Source organism: Rhinolophus sinicus, chromosome 14, assembly GCF_057876585.1.
Source record: "Rhinolophus sinicus isolate RSI-liver-muscle chromosome 14, RSI-T2T, whole genome shotgun sequence".
Lineage (NCBI taxonomy): Eukaryota > Metazoa > Chordata > Mammalia > Chiroptera > Rhinolophidae > Rhinolophus > Rhinolophus sinicus.
The window spans coordinates 184,325,952-184,342,719 of NC_142514.1; the positions used below are offsets into that span (position 1 = coordinate 184,325,952).

At 55.6% G+C, this 16,768-nt stretch overlaps 1 protein-coding gene and 1 long non-coding RNA gene across 6 annotated transcripts; one reads left to right on the forward strand and one right to left on the reverse strand.

Annotated features, from left to right (window-relative positions):
* Positions 1–1,716: 1,716 nt before the first annotated feature.
* On the reverse strand, positions 1,717–13,812 carry LOC109450388 (aldehyde dehydrogenase family 3 member B1-like). 5 transcript variants are annotated; one of them, XM_074336803.2, is made up of 11 exons: positions 13,684–13,812; positions 12,184–12,269; positions 8,908–9,070; positions 8,398–8,508; positions 8,077–8,197; positions 7,803–7,888; positions 7,623–7,704; positions 7,010–7,396; positions 6,169–6,335; positions 3,740–3,839; positions 1,717–2,254 (listed from the first exon to the last, which is right to left on the reverse strand). In XM_074336803.2, the coding sequence occupies exons 2-11, from the start codon at positions 12,207–12,209 to the stop codon at positions 2,070–2,072; spliced, it is 1,428 nt and encodes a 475-aa protein (XP_074192904.2). In that variant the 5' UTR covers positions 12,210–12,269; positions 13,684–13,812; the 3' UTR covers positions 1,717–2,069. The 5 variants fall into 5 exon arrangements, with proteins under 5 accessions (XP_074192904.2, XP_074192907.2, XP_088645868.1 ...); XM_074336806.2 differs by having other exon boundaries at positions 13,752–13,807; XM_088789742.1 differs by lacking the exon at positions 13,684–13,812 and adding an exon at positions 12,794–12,951.
* LOC141572293 (uncharacterized) lies at positions 13,406–14,399 on the forward strand. Its single transcript, XR_012497654.2, has 2 exons — positions 13,406–13,688; positions 14,188–14,399. It is a non-coding gene; the product is annotated as an uncharacterized LOC141572293 (long non-coding RNA).
* Positions 14,400–16,768: the final 2,369 nt, after the last annotated feature.

The following is a 16,768-nucleotide window of genomic DNA, read 5'->3' on the forward strand; positions in this document are numbered from 1 at the left end:
GATAAGAAAACAGAGGCTCAGAGAAGTGAAGGGTCTTGTCCAAAGGCACCCAGTCACGATGTGGCTGTGAAGCCATGTGAACCCAAGCTTCCTAGGTGGTGGCGCCACTGCAGGAAAGGGTCTGGTGCTATGTGAGCCAGACTAGGCCACTGAGACATCTGGAATGTGAGCTGTATTCCTGGGGGAGGCAGTGCTTGAGTGGAGGTGGGGGAGGGGCAGAGGTCAGCGGGAGGGAGAACTGGGAGGAGAGAGCCACTGTGCAAAGGCCTGGAGGGGCTTGAGGCTCTCTGATCTGTGTTTAGGACACGGACTTTGTTCTGTGTATGGATGACACCGTCTCCAGGACTGGGCCTGGTCAGCCATGACTGAGAGAGAAAAGGGCTGGAATTGGGAAGGGTGGTGTGACTAGGGGCTGCTGGTCATATGCGTGGTCTCTCCTGAACAGCCTCCCCAGGTAGAAGGGAGAACATGCTCTCAGCCTCCCTTATGGCCAGGACGCAGTCGTGTGACTCTGTTCTAGTAGTCAGGGGCCACCGAGGGAGACGCAGGCATTCTGGGACTGCCCTCCCCCCCTCAGAGGCCCCCCCAGAGCCACATTTCCCTTGGAGGCTTTGCCCTCTCTCTGAACCACTGCCACCAATGGCCAAGAGGACAAAGGGAACAAGATTAGGTGTGGGGACAGCAGTGAAATTCCGTCTTCACTGGGCAGAACCTTCTGTTCTTTGCTCACTGGGCTCAGTCCCCATGGCCTGGAGACGCCCCGATTCTTTTCAATCCCTCTGGCTCTCTGTTCAGTCCAATGGCCATTTTGAGGCAACAGCTTCCCATGGCAGGGGTGGGGAGAGTGGAAACCTCTCATAGGCAGGCCCACTGGTCACTCAGCTTCTACCCAGGCCACCTACCCGTCCAGCAGTTCATCCACCACCCCACCCATCTGGCCTCACCTCATTCATCCATTCAGCCAGCCACTCACTTGCCTTGCTACCCACTCATTAACTCATCCATCTAGCCATACAGCTATACATCCGTCCTCTCACTTCCTTACTCATTCTTTCCTTCACTCATCAACAAGCCCTGTTAAGCACCTCTTTTGAGTCTACTTCGTACCCTTTTGGAGAAAACTGTTCCCAACAATTCCCAGAGGAACAGGAAAGTCATATTTTCCCTTTTTCCTCTCAACCTCAAGCCACTGGCCCAAGTTTTTCCATGGCTCTGAGGGGTGAGGAACCCACTGAAGCAAGACTGGGGGGATCGGGAGGGGACTCCCAGTTTCAGGACTAGGGAGAGAGCAAAAGGCTGGTCACCATGGACCAGATATGCTCTGTTTACTGATTCCCACCTCACATTTCTCAGGAAAGTCCACCATCACTCAGCTCTGCCCTGCTTTTCTGTGTAAACTTCATTCTGCCCTGTCCCATCTCGAAACGTCAGTTTCCCCATATGTCAGGTGATGTGGCCATAAGTAGACTCTGCCCGCTCTGACCTTCTACTGGGAGTCTAGAGTAGGGATGACAGACATGACCACCGTGTACACAGCCCTCTCCTGTATCCATAGCAGACATCACTAATCAACTGTTGCACATCCCATTGATTCCACACACAGCATCAACATTCTTGTCAATTACATACTTCAGGCAATTGGCCCGATCTGGGCTCCAGATCTGATCACTTCAGGTCAGACAAACCCAGTTCCCCAAACCATGTGTGAATGGAGCTGTTAGACATCGCTCTGTATTTTGAGAGCCTAATTACAGATCCAGTACGAGGGAGTCCTTTTTAACATGAGAGCTGCCCAACATTGCGGGGAGGCAGGTTGAGTTCTCTGTTACCAGACACATCCAAGCAGAGGGTCAGTGAATCTGCCAGGAAGATACAGAGGGACTTGGGCCCTGAAAGGGGTGGCCCAGCAGCCTAGAGGTCCTGCCCAGCTGGGGGACTGCTCAGACAAAGCCCCAGGAGCAGGCTCTTAGCACTCCTGGATGGGACACCCACTTTTGGGAACCACTGAACACTGGGGCAGCAGCAGGACAGAGGGCTGTGGGGTGGGCTGCTGGAGGCAGGCAAAGCTCTCACAGAAGGGTGCAGCTCTGGAAGCTCAGGACCCAGTTGAGCAGCTGCTTTCTCCTGGTAGTATAGGGCGGGTAGCGGATTTCCTTGAGCTTCTCCAGGCCTGAGTGGGCCAGCAGGCAGGCGCGGTGATGGGAGAAGGTGTCAAAGGAGAACTTGCCGTGGTATTTTCCCATCCCGCTGTTGCCTGCATGGGCACAGAACACGCAGTCAGGCCCTCAGTAGCCAGCCGAGGCATCATACAGACCAGGGCTCTGCCAGTCACACGCAGGGTGACCTGGGTAGGCTACTTTACCCCTCTCAGCCTCAGTTTTCCCATCTGTAAAGTGGGCTCATCATCAGAGGCTGTGGGTAAAGGGTGTCGCCCTGAGCCTGGCACCAGCTCAGTGAACATTGGGGATAGCAGGTGCCGTGCCAGCTGTTAGGACAAGATAGGTAGACAGTGGTCAAGAATGTGCGGGGTTGAATCCCGGCTCTGAACTAGCTGTGTCACTTTGGGTGGGTGTCCACCTTGGTCTCCTTCTCTGTGACATGGGGTGACAATGGCACCCATCTCTTAGATTTGTGGGGGTTGGGGAAATGTTCAGACCCGGGGACACAGTAAGCACTGTCTTGTTATGAGCCCTCAGTGTCTAGGTGAGGAGGCAGCCAAGGACCAGGCAGCTTCTGCACTGGGAAGCCCAGGGGACCCAGTCTGCTGGAGTTGGGGGTGATCAGGGATGGCTTCCATCAGTGAGTGAGGCCTCAGGGGTATGGAGTTGACCAGTTGAAGGGGGTGGGTGTGGGCAAGAGGGACCCAGGCTTGGGGATGACAGAGAGCCCTGGAGGTAGGCGACCTGTGGCCAGTTAGGACCTGGGCAGAGCTCAATGTGGCTGGGGCAGCAGGCAGGGAAGAGGGGAGAGAACAGAGCAGGAAACCATGGCCAGCACAGGATGCAGGATGGGCTGGCCTCCAGGAGCTGTGAGTCAGGGGCCTGGCGTGATGCCTGAGGGGCCTGGGAGCCCTGGGAGGTTTCCTCTGGGAGCAGCAGGACCAGATCCACTCCCAGGCAGACCCCCACGCCTCCCTGAGGAGCGGGGGCTAGGACTAGAGACAGGCAGCCTGGTGGGCTGGGGAGCGGGGGTCCCAGAGCCGGGCACAGCGAGTCATGTGTTGGTTCTCCACCTGCTGTGTGCTCCTGTGACACCGGCCACTCTCCAGGGAGGGGCTAGGTCCTGCTGAGTGTGGACAAGTAGAGGGCAGTCTCGGGCCTTCCCATTCCACGGAGGAGGACGTGGGCTCAGAGAAGGGAAGTGGCTATGCCTGAGGCCAGGCCTTTGCAGCAGGAATGGGGCTGCGGGAGGGGTGTGTGCACTCACCTGGGCCTCCCTTAGGGGCAGGTGGAAGACCCCTGGGGGTGTCGTGCTGAGGGGTGGACTGGGGCACTTGGGGTAAAGGAGCACACAGGCTGCCTGGAAATTGACAGCTGCCTGGGGGCTGAGAGGCAGACAGGAAGACGTGCCTTGTGGGGGAGAGCGGGGGCCTGATCGCTGTGTCTGTGGACCCGCCCATGTGGAAATGCAGAGCCAGCTGGAAAGTTCCGCTCAGGACTGTGTGTGCGGAGCTGGAGGAAGGTGCTGGGTGCCATTCAGTCAGTGAGGTAAGAGAAGGCAGAGCTCTGCCCGCACCTACCCACTCCTCCAAAAGGCAGGCTATTGAGGGTCATGAAAACGAAGCCGTCGTTCCCACTGAAGTTTCCGCTGCTGGTCCGGGCCAGCACCTGCTTGACCACCTGGGAAGAAGAAGCAATGAGGCTGAGAGGCTGGAGAGCAGAAAGCCAGTCGTCTGTCCCCAGCTCCCAGGGGCTCTGCCCAGCCCCCTCAGGGCCCTGGAAGGATCTAGTTCGCCCTGTGAGCCGAAGGGGATGGTGGGCAGCTGGAGTACGTGGCTGTGCAGCAGCTGCCAGCAGGCTCCCTACTTGGGACACGTTTATAGTACGTCTGCTCACCTGTGCAGGGTGCTGGGACACAGACTCAGGCCTTACCGGGAGGTGGGACCCCAGCGTTTGCCTGGGGACAGGGTGAGTGCAGGGTGGTCAGTAAGGTGTCCCAAGGGAGCAATGTCACATGCTTGCTGAGTCTCAAGGGGCCAGGAGTCATTCAGGCAGAGAGGAGAAGGGCCCGCAGGCTCTGGGAGGGGGACACGGAAATGGGGGACGGGGACTGTGGAGCAATAGTTCGGGGAAGTCAGATGGATCACGTGGTCAGATTAGAAACATGCACTTGGTCTTGGCTTGACTTACTGAAGGCCCTTCCTCTTCAATCTATAGCTTTACTTGAAGAAAGAGAAGGACAGAAAAGATTAGCAGACACCAGTTTTGCATGAAAACTTCCCTGTACTTGGTTCCAGTGTGGGACCCAGAGATAATGGCTGGGTGAGGGCTTGTCTGAAGGGTAGAGGGGATCCCCCATAAGGGGGCTCAGAAGTCACGTTGAGACCAGCGGTAATGACCGCAGAGGACAGAGTCGGAAGCATGGATGTTTGGAGAGGACGAAGGGCAAGTCGCGTGGGGTGGGACGTGTCGTAGGTGTCCCAGGGTCCTGGGACCAGTACTGCCAGTCAGAAAAGCCCGGAAGCAACTGTGATGCCACCTGGTCCCTGTTCCAAATACCTGGGTTGCATTTTCTAAAGTGAACACAACCCAGAAAACCAGGGCTCCTGGAGGAATGGCTGATTGTAGGGCTGGGCAGAGAAAATACAGGACGAGCCTGTGCTTCTTCTAGACCCAGAAAGGAAGGAAGTGGTGAAAAAGCAAGAAGATGGGCAGGTCTCAGGGACACAGCAGCTCCTAGGGACCAAAGCGGGACAACTTGAGCAAGGAAATAAGGTGGTATTGGATCGTAACCCAGAGAATAAAGCAGATGCACACGAGTCCATGCTGATGTAAAGAAATGATTCAGAGCCAAACCTTTCGTACAGGTTCCATATGACATATGTAGATATGGCCCCTTCAGCAGGCGGAGGTTAATCCACCCTCTTCCACGGAAGGTGGGCTACACTTTGTGCCTTGCTCCCAAGAATAGAGTAAGCAAAGGAAAAACAGACACTTCTCAGTGGAGACCATGGCAGACGTGACCTTGGCCAAGTGGGGAAGGTTAACCTCACCAGGGATGTGTGGCTCTCGTGTACCCGATATGATGGGCAGAGTTCAGCCCTCGCCTCTGTTGTGCTCTTTCATGAGAAAAACAACAGACCACTGACACTGGGGACTCTCTGCTGGAGACTGGCCGGTACCCCCAAAGCGGAGAGGCGATCGCAGGCCAGAGGAGCCATGAAAACTAAACGCAGCGTGGGACCCTGGTTTGGATTCTGGGCAGAAAGAAAAACTGGCAAAATCTGAATTCAGTCTAGAGTGTGGTTAACTGTAATGTACCAATCAGTGTCAGTTTCTTAGTTTCGACCCCTGTAAGGGCCCTTAACGGGAACCTGGGTGTAGGGTGTATGGTCCCTGGAATACCTTTGCAACTTTCCTGGAAATCTAGTCATTCCAAAATAAAAAGTCTATTTAAAAGAATATTGTGTAGGCTGAGATGGGTCTCATGAGAGCTGGTGGGAGGGGGAGGTGTGTCCTGCCCATGTGTCTCAGGCTGCCCCCAGGGTCTGGAACAGAGCAGGGGTCTGGAGGGGAGGGGAGGGGACGACCAGGGCTCCTTCTCAGCCTGCGTGTGCTGGTCACACACCCCGGTCATTCCACCCCAGGCTGTATGTGCCTTCCATGAGCCAGGCACTGAAAGGGGACACTGCGTCCCCAGGTCAAAATGATGAGGATGAGGTGGGACTGACCAAGAGGGGATGCTGGACCCCGAGAAGATCCCAGGGAGCTGCCCATTGAAGGCCCAAGAGAGTGTGGCCTAGATTGTAGAGGGAGGGAGGCCCACTTGCTCCCGGAAGAAAGTAAGGGACAGAGCCAAGAGTGCCGCCGTCCGTGCCACCATCCCAGAACTCCTGTGACTGCCCTAGACGGCCCAGGACCCTCTACCTTCCCCTTCTCAGCCCCTCGGTCCTCTGCTGGCACCTGCCCCATCTCTGTCCCATCTGACCAGCCCTGCCCGAAGCCCCACCTGGTTCCTGGTGGAGAAGGCGTACAGGACCAGGGGCTTCTCCCGACGGTTGATGAAGTCGATGGCCTCGTCCAGGCTCCTCACGTTCAGGATGGGCAGGATGGGCCCGAAGATCTCCTCCTGCATCACCGGCTCCGTCTGCTGCACGTCCACCAGCACTGTGGGCGCTGCCCGGGCACAGGGCACAGCTCAGCCCGGGGCTGGGGCCTCGGGTAGGTCTCCGGGACCTAGGGCCCCAGGCTCAAGTCCACTCCAAGGAGAAGTCTCCCCATGGCCCTGAGAAGTGACTCGGGAGCAAGGCCTGTGGGGCCCAGAGAACCCCCAACCTTGGTCTTACAGTCAGAGGGTGACCGGATCTCAGACCCCTGGATCCGAGGCCCGAGGTGCCAGCCTGTCGGAGCCGCAGCGTCACTACTGAGCCCTTCAGCCCAGGAGACGGGGCTGCTTTGTAATGACAGCCCAGCGAGTGCTCAGGACGGGCCTTTGGAGGTCAGGACCCAGGAATTGTGAGCTCACAGGACCTGGGATCACGGCCTGTGGAGCCGCAGAGCATGGGATGGAGGTTGGGAATCTGAGCACCCGGGAGCCCTGGAACACCAGGGGCCCAGCTCGGAGACGCCAGGGCGTGGGCCAGAGTGTGGAGTCATGGGGCCACAGGCTTAGAACGCAGGGACGTGGGGCATCGGTGTCAGGGACTCGTGGCACCAGAGCCAGGGACCAGTCTGAGCTCCCACAGTGGGGCCGTGGGAACCTCAGGGAACAGACTCGGGGACCCAGCTGTGGCCTGCAGTGTGGAAGGGCCTTAGCTTCGGGGTGCCGTGGCGGGGAGAGTGGGACTCACCGATATAGCGATCCCTCTCGTCGCTCTGGCCTCCAATGGCCACGCGGCCACAGCCCAGCAGGCCCTGCAGCCTCTGGAAATGCTTCTCATTGATGATGCGACCCAGGTTTGGGGAGCTCCTGGGGTCGTCGCCATAGAAACGGGTGATGGCACTCTGCATGGCAGGCAGCAGCCGCTCCTGCATTTTAGGGCTGCACAGCACGTAATCGGGGGCCACGCAGGTCTGGCCCGTGTTGTAGCAGCGGAACAAGATCACGCGGTTGGCCACGGTCTGGGGGTCGCAGTTGTCGTCCACGTAGCAGGGGTTCTTGCCCCCCAGCTCCAGCGTGATGGGTGTCAGGTGCTCGGTGGCAGCGGCCATGACAATCTTGCCAACTCGAGGGCTCCCTTGGGACATGAGAGTTGACCCCTCATCTTCAAGTGGCCTTGGCACCACCTCAGGTGTGCCCTCAGCCCCGCCGCTCAGGTCCTGCCCCTCCAAGGCCCAGAGGCCCAGCTGGTTGCCATCTGGGATGGTCTCCACCGCTGACCACAGCCTCCTCCCCTCAGTGCCTTCCCAGCCCTGCTCTGGATGTCCCCACTTTCCCCAGGATACTGGCTGGGCCACCCTCACCTGTGAAGAAGATGTAGTCAAACTTGTGTTTCAGCAGCTGCTGCGTCTCCTCAGGGCCGCCCTGCACCACAGCAAAGCAGCTCTGCAAAGCAGTGGGTGGCTCAGGGGACACTGCCAACCCCAGGGTAAGCCGGGCCACCCTGGCAGAGGCGAGATGCTGATGGGGAGGGCCACTCTCACCTGGTCCAGGTACAGGGGCAGCACCTCGGCCAGGACCTTCTCTGTGCCCTGGCTTATTTCTGATGGCTTCAGCACCACACAGTTTCCTGCAGGGGCAGACAGGGGAGACACAGTGGGAGACCAGCGCCCCCACCGCCACCCAGGAGCTGGCCTCGGAAATCAGAGACACAGAGGGCATGGAAAGCTGGAGGCACCCCATAATGGAATTCTAGGGGACCCTTTTGGGAAGGGCCATTGGGCTGGGAGGGCATGGGGCTCAGGATTCTCTGTTCACCTGCAGCGAGGGCGCCCACCAGGGGCAACAAGCTCAGGTTCACAGGATAGTTCCAGGGGGAGATGATGAGCGCCAGGCCGAAGGGCTCCTTCCGGATGAAGGCGGAGTCCAGCTGTGTGAGCTGCGGGGCAGGATGAGCAGTGAGGCCCCACCAAGGACCACCCCAAAGCCCCCCTCCCGGGTCCTCAAGCTGCCTGTGCAGTGGAGTCCCAATGAAAGGACAGAGGTCCCGAAAAAGTCAGTGACTCTGGGGCAGGGATGGCGAAAGGGCCTGGGCTACAGCTGCCCCTGGGCACTGCCCCCCACCCGGCAGCCGCTTACCAGGTTCTTGGCCACCGGCTCGTCCTTCATCCAGGAGTGTAGATTCTTGAGGGCCAGATTGACCTCGTTCTGGCATAGGATGAGCTCAGACAAGTCCGACTCAAAGAATGACTGGAGGGAGTGGCGTGAGGGTCAGGCCCGGGGGAGGGTGGTGTGGGGATCTAGCGTGTGGAGTCCCCAGTTCCCACTTGTGATACAGAGACAGCCTCCAGGGACTTCACAGCCAGTCCCCTAGGAACTGCAGTGAGTGCTGAGGAGCACAGGCCCTGGGCCAGGTGACCGGGGCTTCAGTTCCAGCTCTGCTACTTCTTGGCTGTGGTACCTTGGGCAAGTGATACAACCCCCACCTGCCTCGGTGTCCCCATCAGTAACATGGGACAACAATTGAAACCGCCTCCCAGGTTTGATAGAGTGAATGTTGTAGAGTGCCTGTATACACTGCCTGCCAGGGAAGGGTCTGTTAAATAAACAGGGATGGACTGGGGACACAGCCAGCTCTCTCCCCTTCACCTTGTGCAGGTCCTGTGCCAGCGCCTCCTGCAGAAGCTCCTTGTGGTCCTGCAGGAAGCGGCCCAGACCCTTGAGCTGCGCAGCCCGGAACTCAGCAGGCCGCGTCCGCCCTGAGCGGAAGGCCTCCCGCAGTCGCTGCAGTGTGTCTGAGAAGGGGTCCATCCTGCCAGTGGGGAGAGGGGGGCAACATGGGCCCACGCTTCCCACCTTCTCGGGCACTCACCCCGCCTCTGCCTGTACCCATGTGGGCACACAGACACCCACACTGGGACTCACGTGTAACCCCAGAGGGCCAGGGCTGGCCCTGCACCCCCTCAACACACGCATTCCACCCACATTCACTCCAGGCCCCCCATCACCCAGAGCACAAGGCCACAAGCAAAATCGAGGAGCAAGATTCCTTGGACGGTGGTCAGGGCCACCTCTGGGCCTAACCCAGGCACTCTGAGGGTGCTTTGCTTCAGAGGCCACAGAGCTTTTGCAGTGGCAGATGGGGAAACTGAGGCAGAGTGCACCACAGATACCCAGAGCATGAGGAGGGCTCAGTGTCTGCTCTGGGGGGGTGGTCCTGGAAGGAGGGTCCCAAAACAAGGAACAGAGGAGAGCATCTGGTAGGCAGGACATCAAGGAAAGGTGGAGGTGGAGAGGTAGGTGGGCAGTGCTGGGACTGCACGTCTGTGTGTCTCCGTCTGTCTGTCCGTGCCTCTGTGTGTCTCTGTCTGTATGTCTGTGTCTCTCTGTGTCTCTGTGTCTGTCTGGGTGTGTGACTGTCTGTCTGTGTGTCTCTGCCTCTGTCTCTTTGGGTATCTGTGTGGAGTGTGGACATGGGCCTTCAGCAGCATCTCATGGGCCCGAGCCCAGCACCTCAGCCTCAGAGCTTTGGCCGTGGAGAGACATGCGCTCAGCGCCCGCACTGGGCACCTCCACCACTCCTGGGACCTTGGGCAGTTCATGCTCCTCTCTGAGACGTGGGGACAGGCCTGGCCACCCAGACGTCGGTGGACATTGTGGGCTGTGGTTATTATTCTTAGGAACAATAAGACAGTAAAAGCAACTGGTGCTGGCTTAGTGGGTTGTCCCAGCTGAGGAATGCGGGAGGTGGGAACAGATGCTGGGTATTCCTAGGAAACACCAGCAAACACGCTGTACCTTCCCCATGGCGGCAGGGGCTCCATACACGCTGTCCAGAGGAGGACACAGCCACAGTTGGTGCTCCCTAAAGACTTGTCTGCTCTCTGTGTCCAACCCTTGTCATGGGCTGGAAGAGAACTCGGGTCATGCACTCCCAGGGGCCAGGCCCAGAGTGGGGTGGGGCCCCACCTAGAGCCCTGCCCCAGCGTTGCGGAGGGGCAGTGGGAAATCTGTCCCAGGCCCATTTCCTCCTGAGCGCTTCCTGGAAGAGTTGGGTCAAGATAGTTTGGGTCCAACTCTGGCTGCTGGCACTGCCCACCCTCAGTCCCAGAGCTGGCTTGGAGAACGTCAGGCCTCAGATTCCAGAGTTGCCCCACAGCTCAGCCCGGAATGCCAGTATCACTCACCTGCCCTCACGCAGCATTCCCCGCCTGGGGTTCAAGCAGCACTTGGTTCCACACCCCTGCCCTAACTTCTCCATGGCTCCCTGGGCCTCGCTAAGACTCAGTGCCTCAGCCCTGAATCAAGGCCCAGGGTGTTCCCTGCCTTTCTCAACTGTCATAGTCTGTGTCCCCACTGTGCACATCTGAAGTGTCTGGGGACAGCCTCAGGCGTAGCTTGTCCATGGCCGAATCCCCAGGTCCAGCCCCACCAGTTGACTAATAAAATGAGGAAGCAGACCGCTGGGTGGGGGTGAGGTCAGCAGCGTCCCCAGAGGGGCTGGAGTTGGACAGCTGGCTCCTGTTTCTCATCCAAGGTGCTTCTTTGCCTTGCCCACCCCTGCAGGGAGACCCGGGGCTTGCTGAGGTGGGGCTGACTAGGGACTCCTCTCTGCCTACCAGGCAGGCCCTGGCTGGATGTGCACCATAGACTTGGCAGCTCTCACGGAGCTCACAATTTAGACATGAAGCAATAAAGACACAGATAATAATAGTGTTATGATCATGGATGGGTGTGCCGCAGACTCTGTGAGAGGACAGCGCGGGCTCTGACTGCAGTGGGGAAGGGGCAGGTGTTCTGGACAGAGGGCCCAGCCTGTGCAAAGGCCCTGTGAGAGTGGATCTTGAGAAAAACGATGGAGTTGGGCAGGTCAACGGCCTGACAAGGCCTGCACTAAGGAGTTGGGATTTATCCCATGCGGAGTGGACACACTGCAATACCCAGGAGGGGCAGCAGAGCTGGCACCTGGAGCTGAGCATATGGTATGCATCACCTCATCTGGACCTCATAGTTTTATCACCTCATTGTAAGGATGAGGGAACGGAGGCTCTGAGCAGTGACCTGGTTTGCCCTCTGCACAGCTGCTGTACGGTGGGTTCAGTGTGGTCCCATGGCCCCTCCCCCACAGGGCTGCCACCCTGCACCACATGTGCCTGCACTTTTTATCCATTTCTCAGCATCTTTCCACAGCTTCCAGATTGTCTACAATGAGAATGCAATTCTTCCAGAACCAGAAACGGATAGTGAGTGTCACTTTTACAACCTGAAACCAGACTTGGTTCTGGCCTCCCCTCCCAAGAAGCTCCTGCATCCCCTCTCCTGACTCCCTAGCACAGCCCTGGTGACACCTGCCTGGTTCCAGTCTGTCTCTGATACCTCCCCCAGCCTGGGAGCCCCTGGAGGGAGGACGGGGTCTGTCCCCACCCCTGGAGCCAGGCCAGCACAGGGCCAGGATGGAGGTTCCTCTGTGAGTGCTGCCAGGTATCTTCAGGGAGAAAAGTGAGACTCAGGCAGGAGAAGTCACCTGAGGAGACGGCACAGCCAGGGCAGCACAGCTCCCTGCAAGGAGCCCTGTGGCCTCAATCCCATTGCCTTTGTGCTGCTGCCCCCCAGTGCCTTTTACCCTGTGGCCTTTTACCCTGTGGCCCTGCTGCTCCGCCCTTTGCCCCACAGCCCCACGTACCCCAGTGTGGACGGCGACCTTGAATCCTTCACCACGCCTTTGACCTCTGTGCCTGACATTCTGCCTCAGATGCACCAACTCTGCTCCTACCCAGGTCTCACTCTTGCCTCTGCCACCTGCCAGTCTTTCCAGGAGACACAGGCCGCTGCCAGTCCTCCTGTGCCCACACCTAGCAATGGAGTGGCATCCAGGTGACCTAACAGAACCACGTGACCAGTTCAGCTGCCTTATAGTTCACACACCTACTCTTCTCCTGATGTGGCTGCATCTGCCCCGGCTCAGCTGGTCCTGGAACAAGTCTGGCAACTCCAAGCTGGCAGGGAATTATCTGATAAAGAGAAAAATTCAGAGTGGATGTGAGTGTGTGGGAGGGAATTACAGAATGAAAATATCAGTGGGACAGTGGCAGCAAAGGCTGCCTTCTCCAGAAAGCCCTCAGCCACCTGAGCTCTACAGCCCACCAAGTCCTCATGTCTACCCCTCTCCCCAACCCCTCACCACGGAGTTCCTTTATTTGCATTCTCCTAATGTGCCCGACTGGGATCCTCAGGACAGAGGAAGCTGCCATAGCTGTGGCAGCGAGAGCATGAACAGGCCAGGGCACCTGTGGCTGCAGTGTAGTGCAGCGTTCTTTTGTTCCTTTATTCTTCTATTTACTGTGTGACCCTGGGCAAGTTACTTAACCTCTCTGAGCCTCTCTGAGATAACTGCAGTGCTTAATTGTCATGGTTCTTGAGAGGATCACATGGGAAGATAAGAGAATAGACCAGAAACAGCATAGCTCCTGGCATGAAATCAGTGCTCCTAAATGCGGGCCACTGATATTTCTGCAAGTGTTTCTAAGGCACCTACTAGGTTCTGGGAAGCAGAACAGCAGTTCCAGGCAGAGCGTGTGAGAACCTGTGCGCACTCGTCTGAGGTCCTCCTTGGCTGTGATTGGAGCCAGCCCACAGGGAGCCACAGCTCACAACAAACCCAGAGCCTTCATCTTCAGTAGCTCCAGATGTCAGTGCCAACATGATACTAGGAAGGGAAGTCAGGGCAAGGGGTGGGGTGCAGTCATTGAGGAGGTACGGCACCTCCAACCACTAGATTATGGGTGAACTGTATCGCAATAAAGCTGTTAAAACAAAAGAAAACTGAACCACAAGAAGCCTGAAGAGGGAGCCCATAAGCAAATGAGAATATGCTCAACCTCCAGTTGGTAAAATAAAACAATTGTAAGATGACTTTGCATACCCATTGTGTTAGTTTCCTGGGGCTGTTGTAACTGGATGACTGTAAGGGTGAAATTCAGGGAATCATAAGGCACTTAGACTTAGCTAGTTTGCAGTTCAACTTACCACATAGCTTGCTGTCTAGCCACCTGTAATTAAACCTAGTTTGTATGCACTTTGGTCCACCCTGACATTCAGCTGTTTTCTATTTGTTTCTCCCCTACTGATTAACTGAAGAACTCTGTGTGTTCCCTTTCTCAAGGCTCCCCATACCTCGTTAATTAACAACATCCTAACGTGGAAAAGAGCAATTTCTTAATCCTCGGGCTCCCGGACCCTGGAATCCAATTTACAACTCCCCTGCAGTTTTTACTAGTGATATATTCAAGTCCCAGGCCACGATGGCCACGTCCAAGTCCAGAATCTGGAGATAACATCCTCTTCAAACAGACCAGACCCCAGGAAGGATGTCAGCCCTCAATCCTGCCTGACCAACTCCCCTTTCCTGTATAAGAAAAAGCTAACCTGAAGTTAGTGCAGCTGCCTGTCAGGCTGTGTCCTGGCAAAGGAGTCTGCCAGTATTTCTCTCTTACCCCTCTGTGGGGACAGAGTCCCAGAGAGCAGTTTCCAGGCTCTCGACCTCACGTGGAATGGTGCTGGCTCGGGTAGTAGATGGCCATCCGCTGTGGCTGGTTGGCCATCAGCTGTTACCGGTTAGCCATTAGCCACTGATATAACTAACATAGCTACGCTAGCAAGTGGGGGTTGGTTGGCAGAGAAGCAGATGGCAGATTGCGGCTAGCAAGTGCGGTTAGCAAGTGGATTGTGGCTCGTGTTGCTCCTACTTCCTGTGTCTCGCCCGGCCACCAGCGAGACTGGGGTGCAGGAAGCCCCTTGTTAGTGTGCTGGCGGATGTTTGCTTTTGTGTCTCGACCAGCTGCCAGTGAGAATATAGTGGTATGAATCCCCTATCTATGGCTCCGTTGTTGTTCCTTTTTTGGCCTCACCATGTCCTGCGTTCTTATGCAGAGAGCGGGACCAGAGACCCCGCATGACACCGTCTGTCTCAGCAGCTGTCCACTCTCAGACTCTGGACTCTGGCCACAGTGACCCGCCCCCTCCCGCCAGTGTTTCTCTCCTTACAACCTGTGGCAGCCGTCATTTTTGGACATTTTTGGACACTGCCATGGGCATTGTCTCTCTTCCTAACTTTAATAAAATCCTTTTTCCTCACTCTCCCACTTTGTAGAGTCTGTGAATGCTTTCACTTTTTGTGGATGACCAGGGGTTAATTCCACGCCACAAAAATGACCACAGACATGGGGCCTAAAGACAACAGAAATGTATTGCCTCACGGTGGAGGGCAGAAGAGCTGCAGGGCCATGCTCTTTCCCGAGGCTCTCAGGCCTGGTGACCTTAAAAATAAAAGTCAGTTATTTTATTAGGTTGGTGCAAAAGTAATTGCGGTTTTTGCAATGATTTTTAACCTTTCTTTTTTTTTTTTTTTTGCACCAACCTAATACCAGTAAAAATGGGTTCATTTGGGAATAGCAAAGAATTGCAATTTGGGACAAGCAAACTACAGCAAAAACCATAGGCAAGTCCAACAAACAAAAGAGAGAAACATTTTTTTTATGGAGAAAATAACAACACGGCCTTAAGATTGTAAGTGGTGTTGAGACCATGTGGATAGTACTTGTGACTGAACCCTGGGAAGGCATGTACACAAACATTTAAGATTTGGCAGTGGGGGCAGATATCTCTTTGTTCGGACGCCGCCCAAGACAAGCCTGATGAGTAAATTTCTTGGTCATTAAAACTGCCACCTACCCATCTGCAGTGGCCTGACTCTCCGGCCATTCCCTGCCCTCTTCCTAAGGGGCAGGTTTCAGGTCACACCCAGGAATCTCCCGAGGAGATTTCAAACCAAGGTCTGCCATCATTGAACATTTACTGAGGATTACTTTGCATATTTTTTTTTTTTAAGATTTTATTGGGGAAGGGGAACAGGACTTTATTGGGGAACAGTGTGCACTTCCAGGACTTTTCTCCAAGTCAAGTTGTTGTCCTTTCAATCTTAGTTGTGGAGGGTTCTGTTCAGCTTCAAGATGTTGTTCTTTCAGTCTTACTTGTGGAGGGCGCAGCTCTGCTCCAGGTCCAGTTGCCGCTTTCTATTTGCAGGGGGCACAGCCCACCATCCCTTGTGGGAGTAGAGGAATTGAACTGGCAACCTTGTGGTTGAGCCCACTGGCCTATGTGGGAATTGAACCGGCAGCTTTCGGAGTTAGGAGCACGGAGCTCTAACCGCCTGAGCCACCGGGCCGGCCCCCTACTTTGCATATTTTTAAACGTCTGACCGTGAGTGTTGGATTCTACTGATCTTTTCACTACTGTTACCAGAAAACAAAGGTCCTTGGTAAATGTCACAGTAATGAATTCCAGGACGTACCAACTAAGCAACACAAACAGAGCCGAGAGAGCAGTGGGTTTATGAAAAGAAAGGAAAGAGTACAGGACACTCTCAAGATGGCGTGAGAATGGGCAGAAGAAGAGCAACTGCACCGAAGAACAAAGAGGCTTGGGGTTTTATTCGAATGAGGGCGTGAAATATTCAAGATTTAAGGGTGGTGTGGCAGGCGTTCTCAGGGAGGGTCCCTGCTGTCCTCGCTGACCACTCATTCTGTGGGGAGGTGGGATTCCCTTGTTTTCACATGACCCTTGTCAGAACGGTTATGGCGACACGAGGTGGAGATTTTTCCCTGCCCGCGATGCTAATAGTATTACATCGTCTGTTATAGTTAGCCTATAGCTGCACCTTTTCTTCAGAATGACCCCATCTCTTCCTTCCTTTGTTTCCTGCCCTTCCTTCTTTCCTTCCTTCCCGCTCTCCCTGAGGCCCTGTTCTTTCTGCTGATGGCAACACAACTTGCTTTGCTTCTCAGCATCCTATTTCTGAGGTTTTCCCACCCTGACTTGTGTTGAATAAATACACCACAGTTGGCCCACTGTTGATGGGCATTAGGGAGTGCTCCCTATTTGGCGATTACAAATGTGGCTGCAAGTACCCCTGGGTGCCTGTCTCTTTGTGTTCCCCTTGGGTGTGTATCTGGGAGTGAAATAGGTAGGGATAGGTAGTGTACACTTTAAGTTTCCCAGGTATTGCTGTATGTGGCCTGGACATTGCCTCCAAAGAGACTAATTAAAAGTCTCCTAACACTATAAAAGTTCTCTTTGCTCTGTGTCTTCTCCAACACTTGGTATTGTTGGACTTTTTACTTTTTACCAATGACTGTAGTGGGTTGCATGGTGCCCCCCCCCCCCAAACGTATGTCCATGTCCTAACCCCTGGAATCTATGATTGTGATCTTATCTGGAAAAGGGATCTTTACAGGTATAATTAAGGATCTTGAGATGAAATTACCCATGATTGACTGGGTAGGCCCTAAACCAATGACAAGTGTCCTGAGAGAAACAAAGAGATATTTGAGACAGAAGACCACGTGAGGACAAGGCAGAGATTGCAGTGGCACAGCCAGAAGCCAAGCTATGTGTGGCGCCACTGGAAGCTGGAAGAGGCAGGAAGGAGCCTCCCCGAGAGCCTGCAGAAGGA

Excerpts from the sequence above, each read along its gene's own strand:
- LOC109450388 (XM_074336801.2), bottom strand. The coding sequence starts at position 12,000 with ATGTCAGGCACAGAGGTCAAAGGCGTGGTGAAGGATTCAAGGTCGCCG. Across the intron at positions 8,198-8,397 it reads AGCCGGTGGCCAAGAACCTG|CTCACACAGCTGGACTCCGC; the intron begins GTAAGCGGCTGC and ends CCTGCCCCGCAG. Across the intron at positions 3,840-6,168 it reads CCTTCTCCACCAGGAACCAG|GTGGTCAAGCAGGTGCTGGC; the intron begins GTGGGGCTTCGG and ends TCTTCTTCCCAG.